This window comes from Kryptolebias marmoratus, linkage group LG8, assembly GCF_001649575.2.
Source record: "Kryptolebias marmoratus isolate JLee-2015 linkage group LG8, ASM164957v2, whole genome shotgun sequence".
In the NCBI taxonomy this organism is placed as follows: domain Eukaryota; kingdom Metazoa; phylum Chordata; class Actinopteri; order Cyprinodontiformes; family Rivulidae; genus Kryptolebias; species Kryptolebias marmoratus.
In genome coordinates, this window is record NC_051437.1 from 12,942,831 (window position 1) to 12,968,649 (window position 25,819).

The following is a 25,819-nucleotide window of genomic DNA, read 5'->3' on the forward strand; positions in this document are numbered from 1 at the left end:
TAATAATAATAAACAGTCTGACATTTAGCAAATTCAGCAAAATCACCGTCTTTATTGGTAAATTTAAAACTTAATCTTGATCTTAACATTAAAATAACCTTGTTATATTTGCACCAGGGATGTGATCGACGTGTGCTTACCCTGCTCTCGTCGCAATATCTACATTAGATCTGCTCATGCGCTTTAAACGGATTTGTTTGTTAAACAATACCCACACTCCGACTGTTCGGATCACCGCTGCGTGCTTTGGCGTATAAATGGTGCGGACCCAAACTAACGCGACTCTGAGTCTGCGCAGTGCGAGCAAACGATGCTCACCAAGGAACGGGCTGCGACAACTTGTTGATTTAAACACATACGCGTATATGTATACATTCAGTCCTTATGTCATTAAAGAGTAAAAAATGAGGGCGATTCTGAGTTGGAAAGAATCAGTTCGTGAACGGTAAGAGGCAGAAAGGTTATGTTTAAGATGAGCTAACGCTAACTCCGAGCTAAGGCTAGGTGGATAGCAACGGTGGTTGCTATGTAAACTAGAAGAAGCCTGCTATGCTGCTATGCTAACGCTTTAGCTTTGCTTTCAGACCTGTATAGTTTGTAAATAATATGCAGTTTATATTGCTTCGAAAATGACTTGTAGTTTATATCGCTTTGAAAAAAGTCTATATCAACCATGAAAAACGTGTAGTTTGTCACTAGTGTTTTTATTACAAATTCTCTGGGGTCAGACGTTAACATTAATTAAGCTAGCTCATATATAGACTTTTTTTTTTACGCCTTTAAGGTTTGTTAAACATTGTCACTGAAGAAAAAAGCTGTCGAGTTCATGTTGTCCAGAATATATTTTTATCTCTTTGCGAAATATTGACCTGATGTTAATTACAGCGCCATTAGCAGTTGTTGTTTTTATTCTTTTAAGTTTAAGTTTTATTTTGTTATTTCGTTTTCAACTTTAAACTCAACATCAAAGTCCTTTAATCTAGCATTGATTTATTTGGCATACTTTGCTTTGTTTCTAGAATCTGCATAATGTTGAAAACGTACTCTACATCTCATATTTTTAAGTCGTCAGTAATTTAAAACACACAAATTTAAACTTCAGCTTTAAAAAATGCATGTTGTTGAGACTTGTTGGTCCCACAAAGGTAAACTGTGTGTCTTTGCACATAGCAGTAGTTTTGAATGTTTATTCTTTTTCAAAAACGCCAGATTTTTTGAGTAACTTTTGTTGTTTTTACTCCACATTTTAAAATCAAAATGGTTTTTATTGTTACTGTTTTTTTCCGTTACTTTTCTGCCATCCTGCTACTTAATTTTTTTTTACAATCTATTCTTAACTATTTAAAGCGTTTGGCAGAACCGTATACTGTTTTACTTTATGTACATTAGCGTTACTTTAAGTGCACAGGCACAAAATTAAAAGAAGGATAATATGTAAAAAAAAAAACCCAACAACAACAAAAAAACACAAAGAAACCTCTCTTTAGAACAATTACAAGCTGGGCTTAACAGAGAAGGTTTATTATATCATTTTAATGACTGATAGATCCTCAGCATTGTCATTGATGGACCAGTCAAGTTATCGAGAAACAATTTCAACTCATTTTTCTTTGTTTGCAGTGTTTATGACCTTGCCTTTAAGCCAGATGGCAGTCAGATTATAATAGCTGCAGGGCTTCGTGTGCTGGTAAGGACATCCTTTTATCTTTGCCGAGGACAACACAAAGCTGAAGAATACATCATCATTATAAATTATGTTTTTATTTTGTAGGTCTATGATGCTGATGGAGCCATTATCCAGCCTTTAAGAGGACATAAAGACGTAGTGTACTGTGTGGCTTATGCCAAAGATGGTACTTAACTGCTTTTCAGCTTGTTTGCTAATTTTTTTTTCTGTATCGTGTCTCATTATTTTTGAAAATCAGATTAACAGCTGCGTTCCTCTGCAGGGAAGAGGTTCGCGTCAGGTTCTGCCGACAAAAGCGTCATCATTTGGACCTCAAAACTGGAGGGCATTTTAAAATATACGTGAGTGTCTTTTGTTCGGTGTTTCAGCCTCAAAAAGCGATCCCATATTATTGGTGAGTTTTTAGTGTTGGACTTTTAAGAAGCCACTTTTTAAGCAGACAAGAAGCATTTATGTATATTTTAAAGCTCAGTTTCGGAAATGTCTCTGTCAGTTCTACAGTTAATGAGCTCAAACTTGGCGTGGTAGTAGCTGAGAGTCATCCTCAGCACATTCTTTGGGCACTAACAGGTTTTACAGTACCACATTAGTTTGCGCATATCATTTACAAGATTTGATCAAAATAACGACAACTCCACTGCTTCTCAGATTAGATGGATTTTAGTTTAAACTCCCTTTAATTTATATTCCTTTTGTTTGTTTTTACTTTCATTTAACAGAAACAGGATTTTCTGTGTGATCACTGGCCAACATGATAGCAGCATTTAGAAAATGTAAACACATTTAGAATTTGATGCTAGCAACACACCACAACCAAAATGTTAAAGGGAGACAAAGAGAAAAGACATTTTTGTGGGATATGTTAATATGTTTTTCTTCTGGAAGGCCCTGTAACGATCGGAATGACTCAATATAGTTTTGCACGAGAGGATAGGATCTAAAAATGAGCGTCCATCAAAAGGTCATGACTCACCACTCGCCGTCAGACTTAATCAGAAAGTCAGGAGGAAGTCAGTAAATACCAAGGCTGGAAATCACTGTTGGATGGATCTTTAAACCTTAAGGTTGCACTGCATGTAAAAAAATCATGATTAGCTTGCATTAAAAAAATGTAACTTGCCAAAGATTAACTCCGCGGAAACAGCACTGAGGTCTCTGAGCTGGGGTGGACAGATAGACACAGGACACGTTTGGCGTCTTGTGACGATGTCACGTTCAAGCTTGATTGTGTCAAAGATGAAAAAAAAAAAAAAATCCAGATGGTTTTCAGCAAAAGGGTTAAAATCCAAAGTCTGGTAAGTATAGAGTGGGTGTATGGGTGACTTTCATTTCTGCAGAGGTTAGTGGAAGGTGGAATATACCAGCATCAAGACAAACGTCTTCACGGGAAATCTGCGGCCGTTTCAGCTCGACAGCGTTACACCTCGTTACCTGTTCTCAGTTTAAATCTTGTCTCCTGTTTTAAAATGTACGGCGCATCTCGGAGGGGAGAATCAGACATGATGATCATGGACAGTGGAGCAGCTGAAATCGTGTATTCTGAAAGACTGAACAGAGATTCATTTTTGCAAAACTGCCACAATTTTGTATCCTCTTTTTAAACAATTAAAAAGTGAAGAAGTGGTGACATAACCCCCCCCCAAAAAAACATTGCCTTTTATTTTATTCATTTATTTATGTATTTCATTAAAGTTATTGTAGTTGGTCTTTGAAGACGTTGAAAACCATTTTCTTTGTACTTATATTTGTTAAGTTGACAAATTTCACATTTTGATTCAGTTCTGAAAACATCCCAGTTTTCCGCAAATAGGGTTTGGACAATGTGCTTTACCATTCTCAGAGAATAATTTGTATTTTTAATTTTTTTTTAATACAGTCACAATGATTCTATCCAGTGTGTTGCCTACAACCCAGTCACTCACCAGCTCGCCTCCTGTTCGTCTGGTGATTTTGGTGAGTGCAGCCCATGTTTAAATAAACACGAGACTCTTAAAATATTCAGCATGACACGCTGTAACTGCAGCCTGGAGGACTAAACGTTTTTTTTTTTTGTGTTTCCTTTTAGGCCTGTGGTCTCCTGAACAAAAATCTGTAAACAAACATAAAGTCAGCAGCAAGATAACATGCTGTGGGTAGGTTGTGTCCGTAGTACCTTCTGCAACAACGATGCCCTGTTTTTTTTCTTTTTTTTTTCTTTTTTGGGATGCACTAATGTTTCAACCAGTGTCTGTTTTGACCACAGGTGGACAAACGACGGGCAGTACCTCGCGCTCGGCATGATGAACGGGGTGGTGAGCATACGGAACAAGAATGGAGAGGAGAAGGTTAAAATAGAGCGCCCAGGAGGCTCCTCGTCTCCTATATGGTCCATAGCTTGGAATCCCTCTAAGTTAGTTACTTTTTAGTTATTAAAGCACATTATTGAAGAGAAATACTGATGCCCTGTCTATAAAAAGCTTTTCCTTGTGCTGCACTGTTGCTTAGACATTTATAGACCTGCGAGCTTTAACATCTAGGTTTAAAGTAGTTTTGTACACTTAAGTGAAGCGTTTTTGAGAGGTCAGCAGGTGGCAGTAGTTGACACGAGAGTAGCTGAAATTAATATCAGCTGTCTTGAGGCTCAGCTCTCCCTCACAGCCACTGCCAGGAATAACTCTGTAACTGCTTCATTGGACCACCAAACTGGATATTTAAAGAAAAAGAAAACACCAAAATGCAGGAAGTTAAAGGTGGCAGTGATTAGAGGCAACAGAGATGTTATCATTGGGATGCTCCATAAACTGTGATTAGTCATTCCATTAAAGGGGTCAGAGCGTGTTGTCAGTGAAAGGAAAGTTTTTTTTTTGTTTTTTTTTTAGCTGCTAGGGATTTGGTTTCTTGTGAAATAAGGTGTGTTGTGACAGTTTTGACAGGGTGAATAGGTACATAGGCTTACCGTGTCACACAATACTCTGTCCCGACGTGCAGTTAAAATTGATCAGACTGAAAACACAAAGCTTTTCGTTGCCCTCCATCGCTTACAGGGGAAAAGGCTTAGATGTAAAGAAGGTTGGCCTCTCTGGTTTCCACTGACTTTTTTTTTATTTAAACAGCCAAAGCCTCCATCAGCTCAGAAGCTTGTCCTGTGCACTTAAGACTGAAGGTTTTTTTTCATTTCGCAGGGATGAACACAATGACATTCTGGCAGTGGCAGACTGGGGTCAAAAGCTCTCCTTCTACCAGCTCAGTGGAAAGCAGGTGAATATATTTATATATATATAACATTATATAAAACCTTGAGCTTAAAACCAGCTTGATCTTTCTTATTTCAGGCACCAAAATAACAGTATTTAAAAGCTCATATGTTAAATTCCAAATGGCATTTTAAGGATTAAATACAAGCAGTCTTTACTTCTCCTTGGGAATCTTAGAGTCATGGGAAATAGAAAGTCCACCCTCTTACAATCCTAGGGGTTTACAGCATGTTTCAGGACATAATAAAACTGATCTGGTCTTTATCACGTTTTATTATTCAGTTAGATTTGAAATTATTTAAATCTAACTTCAAGTGAACAAAAACACATAACAGAATAAACCAAACTATTATTTATAAAACTAAAAGTTAAAAATGGAAAAATAGTGTGTGAAAAAACCAAGTACACCCTGTGATTCAGTAGCTTGTAGAACCACGTTTAGCAGCAATAACTCTCAGTAGTTGTTTCCTGTTTGACTTTATCAGTTATTGTGGGGACATTGTGGCCCACTCCTCTTTCCAGCGTTGCTTCGACTCATTGGGGTTTGCAGACATTTGTTTCTGCTCAGCTCTGTTAAGGTCCTACCGCAGCATTTCGGTCAGGCTGAGGTTCTGGACTTTGACTGGACCACTGCAACACCTTGATTCTTTTGTTTGTAGATTTGATCATTGTCCCATTTTATGACCCACCTTGGGCCAAGCTTCAGCTGTCAGACAGATGGCCTCATATTTGACTCTCGAATACTTTGGTCAGGATAAAATCAGGATGTCCCGGTCCTGTGGCAGCAAAACAAGTCCAAATCATCACCCCTCCACCCCCGTGCTTGACAGTTAGTATGAGGTGTTTGTGCTGATATGCTGTGTTTGGTTTTAGCTTAAGATGCTGCTTTGCATTATGACCAAACATCTCTACATTGGTCTCACCTTGTTCCAGAAGACCTGTGGTTCATTCAAATTCAATTTTCTAAACCTAACTCATGGTTCTGATTATTTATTTCTTTAAGAGAGAAGACCTGCTACTGCAACCATCCAAGCAAACCATACTAGTTTAGTCTTTTTCTAGCTATACTGTCATATACATTAAAATGTAACCTGCTGACCGAGGCCTGTAGAGTCTGAGATGGAGCTCTCAAGTTTTTTGCTATTTCTCTGAGCATTGCACGGTCTGACATTGGGGTGAATTTGGGACGTCCCCTCCTGGGAAGATTGGCAGCTGTCGTAAATGTTTTCCCCTTGTGAATAAATGTCTTCTCACAGTAGAATGATGGACTCCAAATAGTTTTGAAATGACCTTTAACACTTCTCAAATTGATGGGCTACAGTTGCCTTTCTGAAATCACTGCTGATGTCTTTCCACCTTGGCATTGTGTTAACACACAAATGAACAAACTGCTAAAACCTCTGCTTTTATACATGTGCTCACATTAAGTTCTTCTAGTTGAGCTTTGTTTTTGTTTGTAATGATGACATGGAGGAATCTGTTGTGGGTTTTTGTAGACTTGAAGTTAGATTTGAATATTTGTAGAAACTGGTAAAGACCAGATTACCTGATACATAAAACTGTAGAATTGATTTTCTGTTTTCATTGACTGTAGATGGTTGTTTAGAGACATAATCAGTCCATTGTATTTATCATAATTTGAAAGTCTGATATATATAAAGAATACAAGAGATTGTCTTAATACTCAGTATTGGAAACCCTTAACTGAGTTTGTGATCTGTTTCCTGTTCTAATCAGACTGTCAGGGTCTGTTGAAACCAGAACATTTTTTGGAAATGATCCTGCCATGCTTTGCCGGCCCCCTTACCAACCCTCTTTCTTCCTCAGTTGCCTGTGGACACTACTGAAACTGGAGACACATGTGCACTGTTAATCACTTATCGGCTTATGCATCGTCATCTTTATTGATATAAATGACCGCTGTGTTTTGATTACAACACCAGGGATCGATCGCAATGACAGAAAAAAAACAGGGATCGTCAAGGAGGCTTTTTTTTTTTTTTTTTTGTACAGTGAAGAAAAACAGATGAACGGAACTGGGTGACCTGATATGATGTTGTACAAATGGACTTTGAACTCTAATACAATAGAGGCTTTTTAAAACTAAAAAACCTCTTTCTTTTCATCAGATTCAAAGGGATGGCTGAATGCACTGTGGACTTTGAAGTGTGTGGCCCAGACAGTGGGAAGTGTTGGCTCAGGCCCCTGGGCAATAAATACAAGAAATGCTTGTGTTATTCCTGTTTTAATGTTCTCTTCTCTCTTTGTCCCACTTAGATTGGAAAAGATAGAACTCTAAACTACGACCCATGTTGCATCAGCTACTTCTCCAAGGGCGAGTATATAGTGATGGGAGGATCTGACAGACAAGTGTCCCTCTACACTAAAGACGGGGTGCGGTTAGGAACCATCGGAGAGCAGGACGCCTGGGTGTGGACGTGCCGAGTTAAACCCGACTCCAACTTTGTGGTGGGTCCATATGCCTATAAAAACTTCTCATTACCAGCACTTGAATAACAATGCATGTCACTGTGAGTGATGAGGTAAAACGGTGTAATTGAAAACACGTAAAACCTCAGACAGGACATTCTTGTGCGTGTTGCATTTTTTTTCCTGTTGTGATAACACAGTTTCTCTTTAACCACACAGATACACGAGTTATTTTATTTTGATGTAACACTTTTACAGCTTTTCCTCTCACTATATTTAACTGAAAGTGATGAGGCGCACAGGAGAGAATTGGTTTCTGGCAGATTCTCTCAGCTCTGCAGCGTAGATGCTTTAACAACAGGAACATTTTCCCACTCCCTCAGTCTTTTCTTAGAGGTGTTAATAGGATGTACTGCTACATTGTTGTGTCTTATCTAGGTGTTGGGCTGCCAGGATGGGAACATCGTCTGCTACCAACTAAACTTCAGCACAGTTCATGGCCTCTACAAGGATCGATACGCTTACAGAGACAGCATGACCGATGTCATTGTCCAGCACCTCATCACCGAGCAAAAAGGTGCAGCTTTTGTACAAGAAACAAGCTACTATCTTTGTGACACAAGTTTTTTTTTTAAATGCCTCCCCAAATATTGTGTTTTATGTTTTTTTTTTTTTTTTTAGGATAACAAAAAAATAATTACGGGCGATACAGTAGATCTGGAGCATTTAGTAAACTACATTTAAAACATTTTGGATAGCTTTTACTCTTTCACGCTTTTGTTTTCGCAGTGCGGCTCAAGTGTCGTGAACTGGTGAAGAAGATCGCCATCTACAGAAACCGACTTGCCGTCCAGCTCCCTGAGAAGATCCACATCTACGAGCCCATCCCGGAGGACTCCAATGAAATGCGCTATCGCATCAAGGAAAAAATCAGCAGGAAGTTTGAGTGCAACTTGCTGGTGGTCTGTTCCCAGCATATCATTCTGTGTCAGGTCAGAAGCAGGCTGTGTTAAAAGGAACGTTATTGATTTTTACCAAATTTTTATTTATTTTTTTAAACTTACTGCCGCAAGAGCTCAGCCGCCCACAGCTGAAGGCAAAAACAGAGAAACAATGTTTTTGCCCGCGTCTGTATGTGTGTGTGTGTTTATTTGTCTGCACTGTTAGCAAAATATCTCATGAATCACTGAACGGGTTTTAATGAAAATTTCATAAAATAACTACTAGATTGACATCTACAACTGATTAACTTTTGGTGTTAAGAAGCTAAGCACCGCAGCTAATCAACCTTAGCCTGGACAAAAATGGCTACACCTCAGTCAGTGTCACAAATACTGAGTTAAACTTTGGTGTGGTAGTAGCAGAGAGTCATTCACTACACATACTCCAAGTGCTAAGAGATCAAGCAAGCTTACGCAAGATCACAAGGCTGAACATGAATGTAGTTTCAAGGTTTGACCATAATGCAAGAAGTCTGTTGTTTCTCAACATAAAACGATCGTCATCTAAAACTCTGGCATGAAAGATGGTGGGTGATAAGCATTATTTGAGGAATGCTGGGCCTTTTTTGTTGTATTCTGTTTTCCTGCTTTCGTTTAGTTGTGCCTTTTTAGAATGGATTTTTCTGACCTCAGGTGTTTTTCGTAAATTACAATCATGCACACTTGATTGTACGAGTGGCTGTAGAGGCTGTAGAATGCCATTACAATGATGAAAGCCCAGTGAAGTAATGTTTAGCCACTTACTATACAACCCAGGAATTGAAATGCTGGTTCCACAGATGTTTCTACACAACCGACTCCATCTGGACATGTGTTCCTGTCTAAATGTAAGTCCATGTGCAGCTTGTACATATCGCCCCCTCCTCCTCAACCATTTTTAAGCTGGATAAAATAAGCCAGCTTGAATGAAGGGGGGAGGACAACAGAGGCAGTGGGTGTTTTTCTGGGGGGGGCCTTCCTCTCTGCTTTTTGTCTGTGTGTTTGACAGAGCCTGGTAGGGAGAAGGAGCAGCCATAATGCAGTGGCTATTTCCTTTTAAATCTGTCTTTCTGTGACAGAGGTGCTTTAGATCTCTCTATTGGGCGTACTTATGTTTCATACGCCAGACAAATTGTAGAGCTTATATATGGGCTGTGCATTCTTCTGGTGGATGAAATCATAATATTTTTTTTTACATTAAAATGCCATCTGCAGTGTTTGAAAGAACAACATGCTACAGTTTGTTTAACCCATATGCGTGTGCTTTGCCAAAATTAACACCCCTTAAGATGATGCAGTAAAAACTCAATAAATTTGCCAGTCTGAATCAGTCAGTGTTTGATTTTTTTATTTAGATTGTATATAATTATGGTTTCACCTTACCTTCTCTGCTCTACAGGAGAAGAGGCTTCAGTGCCTGTCCTTCACCAGCGTCAAAGAAAAAGAGTGGGTGATGGAGTCTCTAATTCGTTACATCAAAGTGATTGGGGGTCCACCAGGCAGAGAGGGCTTGCTCGTGGGGTTGAAGAACGGAGCTGTGAGTACTTATAGAAAATTCACAAACAAACATAAAAGTGGCAGGTATTCTCACAGGACAGCTGTCCAGGAAACTGAACACAAAAGAAACTTGTTTGTTTCAAGAAGAAGAATAGAGATGGCACTGTAAGTCACAACATCTGCTCATGGTGTTTTGATTTCACTCCGCTGGTCTTTGTTTTTGTGACGTAGATCCTGAAGATCTTTGTTGACAACCCCTTTCCCATAACGCTGCTGAAGCTGTCGACATCGGTGCGCTGCCTGGACATGAGCACCTCTCGCAACAAGCTGGCCGTGGTGGATGAACACAACACTCTCCTGGTCTATGACATCAACAGTAAAGAGCTGCTCTTTCAGGTGTGCAGGCAGCAGAATGAACATGCCTGAGGAGCCTCATTTGGCAGAATTTAAATTGCATTTCAAATGTGCAGCAGAGTAGAACAAAACAAAAAACACGCATGCTTAATTATTTGCACAAAGTCCAGGGACACATTAATTTACAGTGTGAACTCCTGGTTTGATCTGAGTTTTGTAATCTACTCTGCATCTTCACATTCCTGTATCCCCTCACGTTTTCCTCCTAGGAGCCGAACGCTAACAGTGTGGCCTGGAACACCCAGTGTGAGGACATGCTGTGCTTCTCTGGGAACGGATATCTTAACATCAAGGCGAGTGACTTTCCTGTACATCAGCAGAAGATGCAGGGTTTTATGGTCGGTTACAACGGCTCCAAGATTTTCTGCCTCCATGTCTATTCCATGTCTGCTGTGGAGGTGCCTCAGGTGGGTTGTGTGTTGTAATGCTAAATTTATGGTACGTCCTTGCTATAGTCTCCAGCATGTCTCGAACATTATGGCAAATCTTTTTTTCTTACAGTTGTACAACTTCTTGGTTTGTGTCTGTTTTCCCAATGTATGATGTGTAATGCTATTATGTTTGCTGTACCCAGTCAGCGCCCATGTACCAGTACCTGGAAAGGAAAATGTTTAAGGAGGCCTACCAGATCGCCTGTTTAGGGGTGACAGACAGTGATTGGAGAGATTTGGCCACAGAGGCTCTGGAGGGACTTGACTTTGAAACTGCTAAGAAGGTCAGTCACACCCACAGGTTATTCTCACTAAAACTACTGTTACTATTCTGCTCTATTTAGTATATTTTACTCAAATCAGAAAAAAACATAGCTGTAAAAACAGCAGACATCTATGCATGTAAGCTTTCATCTTTGGGTTTATGTTATCTGCAAGACATTGAAACCAATATTTAAACAAGCAGCCAACTAAACAATGAAACATTTTTAACCTCTGATTCTTCTATGCACAGTTTGGTTTGTATTTGTTATAAAAACACATTCATAACCGTTTAAAATGTGTTTCTAAACATGGTACATTTCTACTTTAACTGTGACTAAACACGTTTTGCATTTGCTCTGTTGCAAGAGCCGAGAGCATTTGCAACATCTGTAACACATCAGCTCCACTGGCCTATCGGTGTTACACTGATGTTTATAATTTCCAGTTTTGTTTTGGCAGAAGAATAAAATATCTTTTGCTGAAGTTTCAAATAGTACTCTGGCTCGGTAATAAGATTAATTTCATATCAAATTCTCCCAAGGATTTCTTGTTCACAGAGCCCAGTGTTTAATTCAGCTCTTTTTTTTCACATAGAGAGGAGTGAGCTCCGCACTTTGCTTTCAGACACATTCGTGTGTTTTATGGCAGCAGGAACGACTGATGATGTAAGCATTGTGCAGTGCAAGGATGAGCGTGTTGTCTGGGTGCCCTGCAATAAAGCTAAAATAATCTGAACACTGCACTGCTCTGTGATGATGCTCTCTCTCTCCCCAACATATACTCAGTTTGAGATCGACCCGGAGGCAGATGTATCTATCTCTGCAGCTCCTGAATGGGTCAAAACTCTCCGAACTCTGAGAATATTATAAACCCACACCCTCCTATCAGCTGCCCATCTCTTCCTCCTCTTCCTCGCTGGTAAATGTAATTCCATTGCTTTTCTCTGAGAGTTGCAAAAGTCTAACTACTTCCTCGATATCTTTTCGGTCTCCAAGCAACTAGCCCCCCCACGACTTGGGCACAGTCTGACTGCATGTGCAGTTTCCCCCTGCCCCGCGCTCTACCGCCGCGGTAGGCAACGTGAATACTGCTTCTTATGTTAAAGCACCAGTAGAGTTGTGGAGCTGTTATTGGCTGAAGCCAAGGGGGTTATTTAGGTAAAAAAAAAAAGAAAATTAAATAAATAAACAAGCCGAGGGCTTAAGAGGTTAATGGCTCTTTAAGAAGCTGGTAATGCAAACAATTTACACCACATCAGATTCTGAGAAGCCTTCCATTAAATCATTCCTTATATTCCCTCCATTTTCAGGCTTTTATTAGAATCAGAGACCTGCGCTACCTGGAGCTGATCAACAGCATTGAGGTAATACCTACTCATCAGGAAAAAAAATATATACTTCAGTACTTATGTTTGATTTGGTTATTTCTGTACTGACCAGAACATGTGCTGACACAATCAAAGAACCAATCAAAAATTATTATTGTCTTCACACATACTGTTGCTGGGGTATTTTTCTGGACTAAGTTATTATAAACTGAACCTGTATCTTGATTGACCCCGCTGAGTCCAAGTTACAGACGCAGGTAAACTTTTTTGCTCGCGGTAAAGCACGTCCACAATCCCTCACTGCATGGATGCAAATAAGAACCTCTGTTTGAACTTTGCTGATTCTGCTGTATTCCTCTTTAAAGTTGGAGGAAACTTTTGAAAATCTGCCTGTGTCAGTAAAATGCTGGGGAGGGGAAAAAAAGTACTATTCATATATTTTTTATAAAAAAAAAACAAACATGTTTTGTTATTTAATACATATTAGATTAAATAGATGCATGACAAAGTGAATGTTTAACATTAAGTTAAACATGCCAGTACAATTTTACAGCCCACCATGTTTTGCTGTCTGTTTGTGAACTGACATACAAAGCTGTTGTCCAAGTGTGCGTGTGTATGCGCCGACATGTATGTGGCTGTTTATCTGTGCACACATGCCAGCATTCGTGTTGACTGATTCGCAGGAGAGGAAGAAGTGCGGTGAGAGCGACAATGAGCTGTTCCTGGCAGACGTCTATGCCTTCCAGGGGAAATTCCACCAGGCAGCCAAGCTCTACAAACGCACCGGCCACGAAGCCAAAGCCCTGAGCATGTACACTGACCTGCGGATGTTTGAGTTTGCTAAGGTGATTGAAACACTAATTGACAAAAATGCACAGAGCACTTATACGCAGAAATACCTTTTTATCGATACAAACCAAAACGCTGGTGAGGTGCTGCATGTGTTGTGGGTTTGCAACATATGTTTTCCTTCATTGTGTGCAGTTATGCCAAGTTGGGGCCCTGCGCTGTGTTCAGACAGCCTCACATAGCCGTCTGTCTTTCATCTCCTCATACATCACCGGACTCTCAACATATATCATCTAGTAAATGCACAGATGTTGCCCTTTTTCCACGCATACCCCGTGCAGAACATGGGTAACTTATTTAGACCCTTGTTCAGCTTGATCCAGAGCACAAATGAAGAGAAATAACGCTCTTATATAACGACTTTAATGAAGAAATCAGTTGGAACTGAAACTAATTCATGCTCTTTTATGTTTGCGTGTGTGTGTGGGGGGCCGCAGTTTTGATCATAAGCATAACATTCACAGCTGGAGCAGATGACACAGCTCTCGGTTGTTCATGTATATTTCTGCATGTGCCTGTATCAGATTCTATCCTTCTGATGTTGTGACTGTATATTTTTGTGACTGTGAGGCCAGCTGCTCACAGAGCCTGTTTGTTTTAGATAGGAAGGACACCGGAGGAAAAGGCCCAACGTTTGTGTGACTCTCTTCCTCTTCTCTCACACTTAACTTTCATGGAACTCTCGATTTTATCTGGGCTTCTCCTCGGGTGCCTTTTGATTATTGTTATAATACTGTTGGTGACGTCAGTGTCCAACTACAATAAAATTTATTGTTTTAATTTTTTTTGTTACATTTCTGACAGTATTTCTCACATAGAGAGTCTTTAAAGGGGGTTTTAAACTCTTGAAAACGGTATAAATTAAACTAATTGAAGGAATGCATATCGCCCATCACCTTTCATGTCAGTTTTAAACTAAGATCGTCTTTTGATGAGAAGAGACAGAGTTGTAGTCGTTTTGCTCAAACCTTGTAAAATGACGTTATGCGTAACGTTGTGCGATATTGTGAGATGGGGCGCTCAGAGAGTGTGTTGAGAATGACTCTCAGCCACTACCACATCAAGTCATATCCCAATGTCTGTAAAATTGACGGAGTTATAGTCATTTTTGTGTTTCCTAAGGTCTTCAGTTTCTATTTCTGTTCTTTAACAACAAAAACATACTTTTCTGGAAACATTCAACACAATTCTAGATAGAACAGTGCTAATTATTACACAACCTTTATCTTCTTTCACGTTGGTGTTTTGGACTTATAATTGTCACGTTAGTGGTTTAGTAGTCGTCTTGTCATACATCTTGTTTAGTTCTGTATCTTTTTGCTTTATTTACTGTATTGCTTCCTTTTTCTTGTGTATGATGTTGCATCTGTAGCATGTGAGCTCCCCCTGCCACGATCTCATCTTGTCTGTCTGTTTGCAGGAGTTTATTGGGGCTACAGACCCTAAGAGCTCTCGCATGCTGATGACGAAACAGGCAGATTGGGCTAAAAGCAGCAAGGAGCCACGGGCAGCAGCTGAGATGTACCTGTCGGCAGGAGAACACCTTAAAGCTATAGACATCATCGGAGAGCACGGCTGGGCAGACATGTAAGTGTTTCTCACTGTATCGAGTATTCTCCACCAACCATCGACTCTCTGATGTAATGTTATTCCAGTTTGCCTTTTTAAAACTGCTTGTCGAAATTAGTGATTAATAAAGAGGTGCCGTTGGACCAAAGAGCTCTGGAGATTCCCTCTGAATGGGACCAGCTGAGCCCTCTGAAAACTACGTATATTCAAAGGGTTTCTTTTCTGTTTCATTCTTATTGTTTGAGTGCTGAAGTGAAATAACAGCTGACTGGCAGTTGGTAATGAAAGCTGTAATCATGTAGATTTCCTCCATATGGGATCAATAAATCCTCCACTTCACTGGTGGTCCATTTCTCTGTGTAATATATCATTGTGTGGGGTTACTATTAAAGCTCGGGCTGTTTTCACAGGCAACATTTTACCAGTGTTTAAAGAGGGAAATTATAACAGTTTCTGCTAATGTGGCTGGTTTCTGTTGTCCCGTGAAAGCACCACCGCTGATGCAGAAATTTTTCATAGATCTTACAATTTTTAGTGTCTAAAGTCAGCCTACCCACAGTGCCGGTGAATTATTTGTTCAAAATTAATCAGCAAGCGTGTTCAAACCTTTGCCTGAACCTGTACCTTCAGTCTCCATAGAGTACTGCTTATCAAAACAGCTATACTGAATTTTATACTTCTTTATTGTTGGCAGGTGTGCCACGGCGGGAGGCAAAACCCCAACAAAATGATGTTTTTACTAAATCTGAACACATCTTTTTTTTGAGAAAATAAAGCCCGTGATTTATCAAATGATATTTAGTTATTTCTTTATTATGACCATCATCATTTCTAGTCTTGGGAGGTTAACAGGCAATCCTTAGCAGACATCTGTGTTGCATATAGGTAGCACAAGGCAGCAAAAGTAAATATCCAGTTCAGGTTTCTGACATTTAAACCATAACACACATCTGACACATTAAGGGACGAGTATGACTGCAGAGAAAGTACCTGTGAACAATTACCTTTCTGCTCAGTTTCACACATTTGTGTCTGTGTTGTTAAAAGCTGGGCTAACAGATATCTGTTTCAGGAACCCCTGCTGACTTCATCCCGTACACTGTGTGTGTTTGTGGTCAGGCTTCTGTGGTCCTGCAGGTGGATCAGCTCAGCACACTCAAGAGCTCTTTAACTTAAATCAGATTCTGCCTGTGACCCCGGCCGATTCACATTTAGTCCGGGGTCATAAGCACGGTTCATGTGCAGCAGACACCAAAATGATGGTTTATCCGCCGTCGCCCTACTTATTCTTCTCTTCCCACGCAGGCTGATCGACATCGCCCGTAAGCTGGACAAGGCCGAGCGTGAACCGCTGGCGAAGTGTGCGCTCCACTTCAAGAGGCTAAAACACCACGGCTACGCCTCGGAGACTTATTCTAAGATGGGAGACCTGAAGGCTTTGGTGGAGCTGCATGTGGAAACCCGACACTGGGAAGAGGTTTGATGCTGAAATGCACACCTTCTGACAGAGGCTGTCAAATAACTATAATGTGATTCATGTGCAATTACTTGTAACTGCTGAGGCACTCTAACCTGACATGAACAAACTAACTGCTGCATTTAATGTTTGCTGTGGTTTTCACTGAACTATTAGTCAAAGTAACCACAGCTGAATGCAAACATTAGGACAATATGTCGCCTAATTTCCTCGTTCACTGACAAATAAAACCACACACACTCCAGAGCTAATCGTCAAGCTTTAGATTCCTCTGATTCCATGCCCACATGATGATGATGATCACGGTGATGAAGCGAGAATCAAAACATTGTACTTGCACTGGAAACGTATAGGCTTGAAACTATATTCTGCTTCCAATCATCAGGGCGGATCACGCTGCTCAGACAAAAAGAAAAATGCTGCATTTCTTTAATCCATCTGCGGTTCATAATCGAGTTAAAGGCGTTGCAGATATGCGCGTCGGTGATTTGCATGTGGAAACGCCGGAGCCAAAAACAGAACGTCAAATCTTGATGACGTGCTTCTTGGAATATTTAATCTTCCCGAGAGAAAGGAGAACGAGGAGGGGAGGGGGCGGGGCAGAGGTTTACAGAACAGTTGTTTTATGGGCATCACTCGGGGAGGTGGACACCAAAACACACGCCATATGGATGCTATTCACTAATCCCACTTTTCTTTAAAACTAAGTGTTTGTTAAAATGAGTTTAGACCCACAGGCCCGAGAAGCACTTTTTTTCTTTCCTCCCCCCCCCAGACTGTTTGGTATGAAACGTGTGTGTTTCTTGGCTCAGGGTTTGCCACAGGACAGGGAGCTTAATTAGTCACCGTGTCAGGAAAATGTGTGGCCACAGGGCGCAACAGCAGCTTTTTATATCCTGTCATTCAAACAACGCTACACTTGTAGTCGTAATCGAGTGTGAAATCAGCCTGGCTCGTACACTCCTTTTTTGTTTTCATCTAATTAATAATGTTATGGAAATATTTTGACTTGGGGTAACGTGTGCTTTCATGAAAAATGTCTGGTAACTTATATCTCCCTAATCAACTGCAGGTGAGCCTTAACCGCCCGAGGCCATCCAACGCTGTTTTCTCTATTTATTACTTGTCAGCCGGACATTTATGCTCCAATACATCTGATGGGTTCTCTGTCCTCACTTGTAATTTTTCCAGGCCTTCTCTCTGGTGGAGAAGCACCCCCAGTTCAAAAATAATGTCTTTGTGCCTTACGCCCAGTGGTTGGCTGAAAACGATCGCTTTGAGGAGGCGCAAAAAGGTCAGAGCCGCACCTTCACCTTTAGTCAGGCAACTTGTTACAACTTTTTTTTTTTTTAAACGCATACCGCCAGGATTATTTTAGCGAACACGTAGTTTACTTTAAGAGTGTTTACATATGGAAGTGATAAAGTCAGGTCTGTTCTGGACACAGGCTTTTTTTTTTTCACCAGTTTCTTAAGATTTTTCATATCCCTGTAAAACATGATCCTCTTTGCTGGAGCAGAGCAGCACAGAGCTGTGCAGCTCTGCTCACTGAATGACATCCATGCTTGCTTCTAATCACCAGTGCTACAAGCGGCTCTGATGATGATTACCAACTGTAACCATAGTTATAATCAGCTCATAGATTTATAATTATAATCTCAGCAGGCATATTTCCTCTTCTACATAATCTTCTTCTGCTTGTCTCAATGTGGAATTCGTGACTGAACAAGTCTGATTGTTTTTGGATTTGCCTATAGATGTGCGTTTTGTTGATTGTGTGCATTTGCGACAGGCAGCCATGCAGTATTGTAATCCAAGTGATTCTGATCGGTTTCATGTCCACAACACTGGTAGTTCTCAAAAACAGTCCCAGAAATGGTCATCATTGCTAAAATCTGTTGAATGGTTTTGTTTATTATTTTGGGGCTTAAAGAAAAAGGTAATGGATAGTTAACATCTTACCTGTTGCAGATAGCTCGGTTTGGAGGAATAATTTAATTCTGACTAAACTGACGAGCTAAGGGCTAGTCAGAGCCGACCAAGACTAAAGCAGATTGCCGCCATCTTAAAACAGCTTTCAAAATTTTCGTAGCTGTTCTTGTAATAAATGCAATTACACAAAAGCACAAATAGCGACGGCAGCAGCTAGCCTTAGCACTTCTACTGTAGCCTGGTGCACTTCCTGCAGGGAAATAACATTTCTTTAAGATTAAACACATTATGCAAGATTGACAATCAGGGTAAAAGTTTCCAAAATAGAACTGCCTGAGAATTGAGTTGTTTTAGGATTACAATAATCAATTTTAGTTCTTGGTCCTGCTCGGATTATTTCACCGACTGGATCAAAATCAAACCATGTCTTCAAACTAAGACTGTTCAAAGAGCTATCTACAGCAGATAAGATATTAGCTGTTCATAACCTTTCCACAAATTACTGCTTTAAAAGATCTGAACTATCCCTTTAGGATGGAGAGCAGTCAGTCTCTTAAATAAGGTGCTGGAAAATCAGAGATTTGGTTTTTTTCTACTTCTTCATTTTGAAGATGTCTTTTAAAAGAGGAATAATCTGAACATCACGCTGTTAGCAGCCTGTTGCAGACGGTCCAGTCATTTATAAAAAGTACCTTTGTTTCACTTGTTTCATCTGATTTGGTGTTATTACTCGTAAAGACACTAACAGAAATGATTCTGCATGTGGGAGTGAGCTTTCTAAATAATGCCCAAAATAATATCCCAAACTCAGACAAACTGAAGAGATGCTGTTTAGGATTTAGGCCAGGAGAAAAAAAAACAGCGAGCCAGGAGGTAGAAAGAGTAAAGAATATTCGTTTTAGTACTTGTTAGCAAATATCCTAATCCTGCTGTTTTTGTGCACAAACACGTAAAGCTGTGAGTTTGTGTTTACGCCGTCTAAACAAGAGGATTTCACTTGTTTTACCTGCTGATGTCATCAGCTTGGTGATTGAGAAGCTACAACCCAATGAATTCATTTTGCCACTTAAACCACTCTTCTCCCTCTATTAGTCTATAAACTTTTCAACTTTTGGGCAACATTTTGTTAATTAATTTGTTTTTTTTTTACTCCCCATCTATCCATACATCAGTTTATTCTGCAAAATTGTGTTTTTCCTTTGTGTATTCATTGAGTTCAGTTATAAGTAAACATATGTATTAGTTACTATCATTGTTCATACAGCCTGGATTGTTAGTTTTGTTTTAGCACATTGTTTTGTGTACCTGCACTAAATAATGTTGGCGAATGCTGCTGAGGCCTGCAGTCGTGTCAGTTTGAGGCTGTTTGTGTTTTGTGTTTTTCTTGGGGAGGAGGGATAAAAGTAACTAAAAGTAACCCACAGCAGCTGGATGTGGTTTCTGTCCAGTTAGGCCTACTAATAAATGTTTGCCACTAATACATTCTGACCCCCCGCTGAGACTGTGGGGGCAGGGTCACAGTTGGGGTCGACTCCCAAAAGCTGCTTCTAATTACCCAATAATAGGAACATGAAGAATAATGCTCATGTTTGTTTGGATTTAAGAGTCAAAGTGCTTTGCTGTTTGATATTCAGAAACAGCCTTTGTAATTGGAAAAGGCTGCTGTTAGTTATTACATGGAAATAACAATTGAATAACATTAAGATAACTTTATTACTTTTTACTTTGTATACAAATTACTCCTGGCATTTATTTTGTTTGTATAATAAAAATAATTTCCTTATTTGTAATACTAATTCACATTATCTCAATGTATGTTACAGAACAAATATTTATTTATTTGAACATTTTCTTTCACCAAGACGGTTTGAAGAGACGCGAGCCAGCAGCTGAAGCCAGGAGCACGTCTTTCTCAGACTTTAACTTCAACAAACCCAGAACAAATAGTTTTCCTCCTACGGCTTGTCAAGTGTGAAACATCTACTAGGGATTACAGCTAAATATCCTGACAGTTTACAGGCAATTAGGTCACCCGTATATATAAATAAACAAGTACCGCTTGTTTTGCATTGTCCCCCTAAATCCAGAATTAACGGCTCATAAAAGCAATTGATGATTGTTCCTTTTCTGCTTGTCAGCATTCCACAAGGCTGGACGTCAGACTGAAGCTGTGAAAGTCCTGGAGCAGCTTACCCACAATGCAGTGGTGGAGAACAGGTTCAGTGACGCTGGCTACTATTACTGGATGCTGTCTATGCAGTGTTTGGACATTGCCAGAGGTGATTCATGTTGGCGATGCACCCATACTCCAACTGTAACGTGTTTCTTTCTTTTTTTTAACGTAAAGCTTGATGTTCAGGAGCTTGGTTTATTCAGTAGGCATGGAAACAAATACTCAGATGCTGAAAGAAACTCTCCATTTGTGTGTTTTTTTAGTGTCTATTGCAGAAATGCCAATTTGCAACACTTCTAAGTTAAAACAAAATTGAAAAATACTAAATTGGGGAAACTGAACAATACAAATAAATACATATAAAAAGATGTTTAAGGCCTGACACAGATAAAGGTTTGTTGCTGAATTAATTGAAATATGACAACTTACTTAAAAAAGTTAAAATTTGCAGTAAATTTCAGTACGTTTTGGCTCATTTCACGGAAAAAGCTGCGCAAGCTGAAGATGTTTTATAGAGCGGGACTTTAAGCCACGAGGCAGCTCAAGGAGATCCGCTGTACTTCTGTAGTTTCTTAATGTTTTCACACAGCCACGGAGCAGAACTTGCCAATAATTTGTTTTGGTTTGTTTGTCTGAACCAGAAAGTGAAGATCAGAGGGATGAAATGCTGAAGAAGTTTGAGCGTTTTCAACGTCTCGCGGAGCTTTACTACGTCTATCGCTCCATTCAGCGCTACACGGTGAGAATGCCTCACTTTGTCAGCCTTAATCTTTCATTAATCTTCTATAACCGGAGGAGATAAAAAACAAGGACGGGGGGGCTTGGGAACCACAAAGAGGCCCTTTGCCCTGCCTGTTAGATTGGCACGTGGTTGGATTTTTGTTTTATTGTTTAAATATACAGGTACATATCTTATTATTTCCACATACACAAACACAAGGCCCCGGAAGATTATGTCAATCCACAGAATGAGTCAGGTTTAAGGAGGAATTAAGATAAGCGCAGAGGGTGTCAGGCAAAGGGAACAAAAGAGGGAATAGAGGGCATTAAGTTGAGGTTACAGTTCACTAAGAGAAAATATCAGCTTGAAAGAAGCACCATTGTTAGACTCATGAAACCCCTCTGACCTCTGTCACCATGGCAACCAGCTGCTTGACAGAACAAGATGACAACCTCATCAGTGGTCCCTTACACCCCCCCTCCCCTCTCCAAGCTTGCTAACAAACAACAAATTCCTGCTCATGAACACTATAAGGGTGACCTGGCCTGTGTCAGTGCTCCCAGTTTGTTGTTTCAGTGCTTCGCTCTGCTCTGGTCACACCCTTACAACACAGAGGCATCGCAGTGATCCAGTCCAGAGCAGGAAAACCTCTATATATCACATTAACTCTCCCAGACAGCAGCTATAGATTTAGACTATCAACTTTGGGGATGAAATGCTTTTAGTGATCGCTTTGGAAAATTCATCTTTTCCTTTCAGGACACCGTGAGGAGGGGATAAGGCGCCGCGAATGGTTAGGCTGCTGTAGAAGAGGTTAAAAGATTACCCGAAAAAAAGAGGGGGGGAGTAGGAGGAATGGAGCTTTTAAAAATTTGTTATCAGATATTTAGGTTATTTTTAATCCCTTCTACCTCCATCTGTCATTTTTTTTATCTTTAGGATGAGCCCTTCAGTTCCCACATGCCAGAGACGCTCTTCAACATATGCAGATTTTTACTGAACAACCTTACCAAGGACATACCACCAGGCATCTCTAAAGTGTATCCTTCACTAAGTGGCATAATATATAAAGCACGTATGGGACGCCTTCTTTCTGGAGAACTCTGTATGACAACACGCCACGCTGACATAGAGGCTGGCAGAGGCAGTGATGATAAAGTGGAGGAAAAAAAAAAAAAGAAAAGATAAAAGTAGGGAGAAAACGGAACTGTTGGCACCACAGCGGAAACCATACCGCTGCTGAGAGCAAGAAAAGGGATGATGATTGGGAGGAGGCGATGCCAGCGAGAGGCACATTTTTGGTTTTCTAAACAAGTGCTTTGATTACCGAACTCTGCGCATACATACACGTTGAACAAAGAGTTTTAATTTGAGCAAACCGACACAGCCAACAACACTCACAGTCACACAGGCAAAGTCTCACACAGTGGATGCTGGTGTGAGGAAGGAAAAACCCGGCCTTGGAAGAGGAAATCGCCTTCAGCAGCTGGAGTCCTCTGTGGCCAAGCTGGACCATTCCAACAACTTTGAAGTCAGATTTATGGACTTAGCGGGGACTGTGTTGGACGTTGGTTGGACAAGTTTAAACACAATGTCACAAATAACTACCCCCCCCCCCCCCCCCCNCCCCTCCCTCTCTGAGACAAACGAGTTACACAATAGGAGGACGTGGATTTGTCAAGAGTTCCAGAGTTAGGCGTGTAGGAGGAGCTGGAGAGCAGCAGAGTGGAGAGGAAAGGAGAGGAATGATGTTGAGTTTTAAGTGATGGAAAAGTACCAATATAGAGCTGTTGCAGCTGCGGCTCATTGACCCGCGCTTTACCGCTCACCGAGCCGTTCTCCTCACGGTCTGTTTCTGTATAATTACAAAAAAACGTAAGATTTGTTGAGTCAGATGCAAAGAAACTCATGCGCTCATGTTGTGGGTGAAGTATGACAAGTGTTTTTCGGAGAATTGAGTGCATCCATCGTTCTGCCACGAAAGCCTTGACTTGGTGATTAGCAACACCTTGTATGCGCTGGCCAAGCAGAGTCGAAAACTGGGCGCGTATAAGCTCGCCAGGTATTCCTACGAGAAGCTGCAGGAGCTGCACGTTCCCTCACGCTTCCTGGAGTCCATAGAACTGGCCAGCCTCACCATTCGCTCCAAGCCCTTTCATGACAGCGAGGTGCGTTGCAGACTTCATGTCCATGTCCATGATCTGAAATATTAGCGGTTATCCCAGTCCTGTGTTTGTTTAGGTTAAAGCTCTTGTGTTTCCTGCAGGACCTCATTGAGGGCATGATGTGCTACCGGTGCTCCACCAACAACCCCCTCCTGAACAACCAGGGCAGCGTGTGCATCAACTGCAGGCAGCCTTTCATCTACTCAGCTTCATCATATGGTCGGTATTAGCTGGAGGAAACGTCCGAATGTTTGTTTTAATTAAGGCTGCAAGTAGATAGGATTGCAGCATTATTACTATTCCTCTGTTGTTCTTTTGTTTCCATCACAACTTTCTGTTCACTCCTCCTCCTGCAGGTTTGGAAAAACACATGACATAAACAAAATTTGCAAAAAAAACCCCCAAAAAACCCAAAAAACAGTTCAGATACAGAACAATAGCACATTGGCAAACAAAAGAGGAAAATCCAGCTCTCTTTAGAGCGCTGTAGCTCGGGCATATTTAACAGTAAAAACATCAGCAAAGTTTAAACAAGTCACAGAAAGTTGGACTTTATATAACTGAACCAGCACTTTAATAGCACAGCAAAGCCCCCCTCATCCAAACTCTCATTGACTTTCACTGTATCTTAGCTGGAAGATTTCTCTTCAAAACTGGAGGTCAAGGGTCATTTTATCTTGTCATATCTCCTTCATGAAACACTGTGAAGAAAGAATGATGTACACGTGTGCATCCAGACACATCTGACGATTGCTACTCTGCATTTCTGTCTGCCTGTCTCGTGAAGAGTGCCGTCAGGGAGTGAGCCCCAGGCAGCAGCTTTATTATTTCTTTTGATTGTAGTTCTCTTTACGCTTCTCAAAATGTTCATACATCATAATGTACATTTTAGCATTGATTATGACATGGTTGATATTGGAATCTGGAGCAGTTTATTTAATGTAGTGTGTTCTGTTTCGAGCAGAGGTGCTGCCCTTGGTGCAATTTTACCTGGAGGAGGGTATCAGTGATGAAGAAGCTCTGTCACTCATTGACCTGGAGGTTCCTCACCCTGATCAGAGGGACGCACTGGGACACATTATGGACAACGGTGGTATCCTTTGATCTTCGGCACATAAACACGCGCCCCGCTCAAAGTAACAGGTTGTTGGGCTGATTTATAGAAACCATTAAGTCCTCACTCTGCCGGTTCTCTTACAAACTATACATCTCTAATCGAAGCATGTGGCTCTCCTCTGTCTTGTGACAGTTTTAAGTAGCTGTTTAGTCTGCACTGGCCCTGATTTTGTGCTTGTGGGTAAGCTGTCAGAAGTAAGTCATCTTAGCTCTAGAGCTAATAGGGTTAGCGAGGCTCTCCTGTCTCATCTTAATGACACTAACTCTCAAAGAGCTGCAGCCACAGCCCTGGTGCAGGGATTAACCTGCATTAACCGGCTGACACTCAAGGGCACCGAGGTGTGTTGTGTTCTTCCAGGGCTGGGATGTGAGTGACAGGCGCAGCTGATTTTAAATGCATTGTCTCCTAGGATAGTCTCTCAGAGGCCATATCATCAGGCTCTTTCCTGTTTTGCCGAAACACACGAAAATGAAGTAATCTGACAATGAAACACGCAGCACTGTTTATTCCGCATTGCTTTGGTGTTTGCCCTTAATTAATATGGAACAGAGCCGCAGGCTTTGAAGATAGAAGATGGTTTGGATAATGCAGAGGAGGATCCGTTTACAGCCAAAATGAGCTTTGAGGTAAGGAGAGAAAGGACAGAACAGATGAGGTGATTAATATTCTGCCAGCTGGGCAAACCAGCTGGAGCGGGCGAAAAGACGGGTTCGTTAGAGGGTGTGCTTGTGTTCATCTGTGTGTCCAAACAGCAAGGGGGCTCCACCTTTGTCCCAGTCAAGGTGAGTCGCTCAGTGCTGCGGTCCATGAGCAGACGGGACGTCCTGATCAAACGCTGGCCCAGGCCGCTCAAATGGGAATACTTCCGCTCCCTGCTGCCGGATGTCAGCATCACCATGTGCCCCAGTTGCTTCAAGGTAGAATATTTACACACATACGGCTGATACGCTCTTAATGGACAGTGAGCTTGCTTCTCTGCACTTCCTGTTTCCCTGTTCGTGTAGGTTTGTTCACTATATGACGTTTGAATGTTTTCCTTTTAGATGTTTCATAGCGAGGACTACGAGCTCCTGGTGCTGCAGCACAACTGCTGTCCTTACTGTCGCAGACCCATCGACGAGCCAAACTGATCCTCTTCACACTGGAGAAGAGTTAATAAAACAGTTGACTAATCTTTTGTCTTTTTATTCAGCAGCTAATTTTCTGTATTCTGTTACTGTATTTATGTAATATACTGATGTTATAAGCTGTGAGCATAAATCTGTTACTTAGGCCAAATAATTGGCTGAAGTAATACCTGTAGTTTGTACCCGTTTATATTCTTACAGAGCTTTCTTTTTTCAATAAAATGTTTCCATATTTGCTATTATTGTGGCTTTTATCCTTCTTAAAGAAAATGCGATTGTTATTACCTTCGTTCGCTTTCAGTTTGAACTTTAGATTTGTGTTTGTCGAGGAGCTGGAGGGAGAGTGCCTGTTATGAGCAGCATAACCCACTGATTCTGATTACACTCAGGGCTATAAGTGGAGCTCTGCGCTCTGCAGTAGTT

At 40.9% G+C, this 25,819-nt stretch overlaps 1 protein-coding gene across 1 annotated transcript; it reads left to right on the forward strand.

The window, feature by feature from the left end:
• Positions 1 to 296: 296 nt before the first annotated feature.
• ift122 (intraflagellar transport 122 homolog (Chlamydomonas)) lies at positions 297 to 25,633 on the forward strand. Its single transcript, XM_017409308.3, has 29 exons — positions 297 to 445; positions 1,621 to 1,687; positions 1,772 to 1,853; positions 1,950 to 2,028; positions 3,564 to 3,640; positions 3,753 to 3,819; positions 3,930 to 4,076; positions 4,849 to 4,924; positions 7,198 to 7,389; positions 7,789 to 7,927; positions 8,140 to 8,342; positions 9,730 to 9,867; positions 10,059 to 10,223; positions 10,451 to 10,648; positions 10,816 to 10,956; positions 12,246 to 12,299; positions 12,950 to 13,111; positions 14,536 to 14,702; positions 15,990 to 16,161; positions 17,353 to 17,455; positions 20,232 to 20,372; positions 20,908 to 21,005; positions 21,927 to 22,027; positions 22,990 to 23,155; positions 23,254 to 23,371; positions 24,117 to 24,245; positions 24,819 to 24,895; positions 25,022 to 25,186; positions 25,313 to 25,633. The coding sequence occupies exons 1-29, from the start codon at positions 405 to 407 to the stop codon at positions 25,397 to 25,399; spliced, it is 3,552 nt and encodes a 1,183-aa protein (XP_017264797.1). The 5' UTR covers positions 297 to 404; the 3' UTR covers positions 25,400 to 25,633.
• The last annotated feature ends 186 nt before the right edge of the window (positions 25,634 to 25,819 follow it).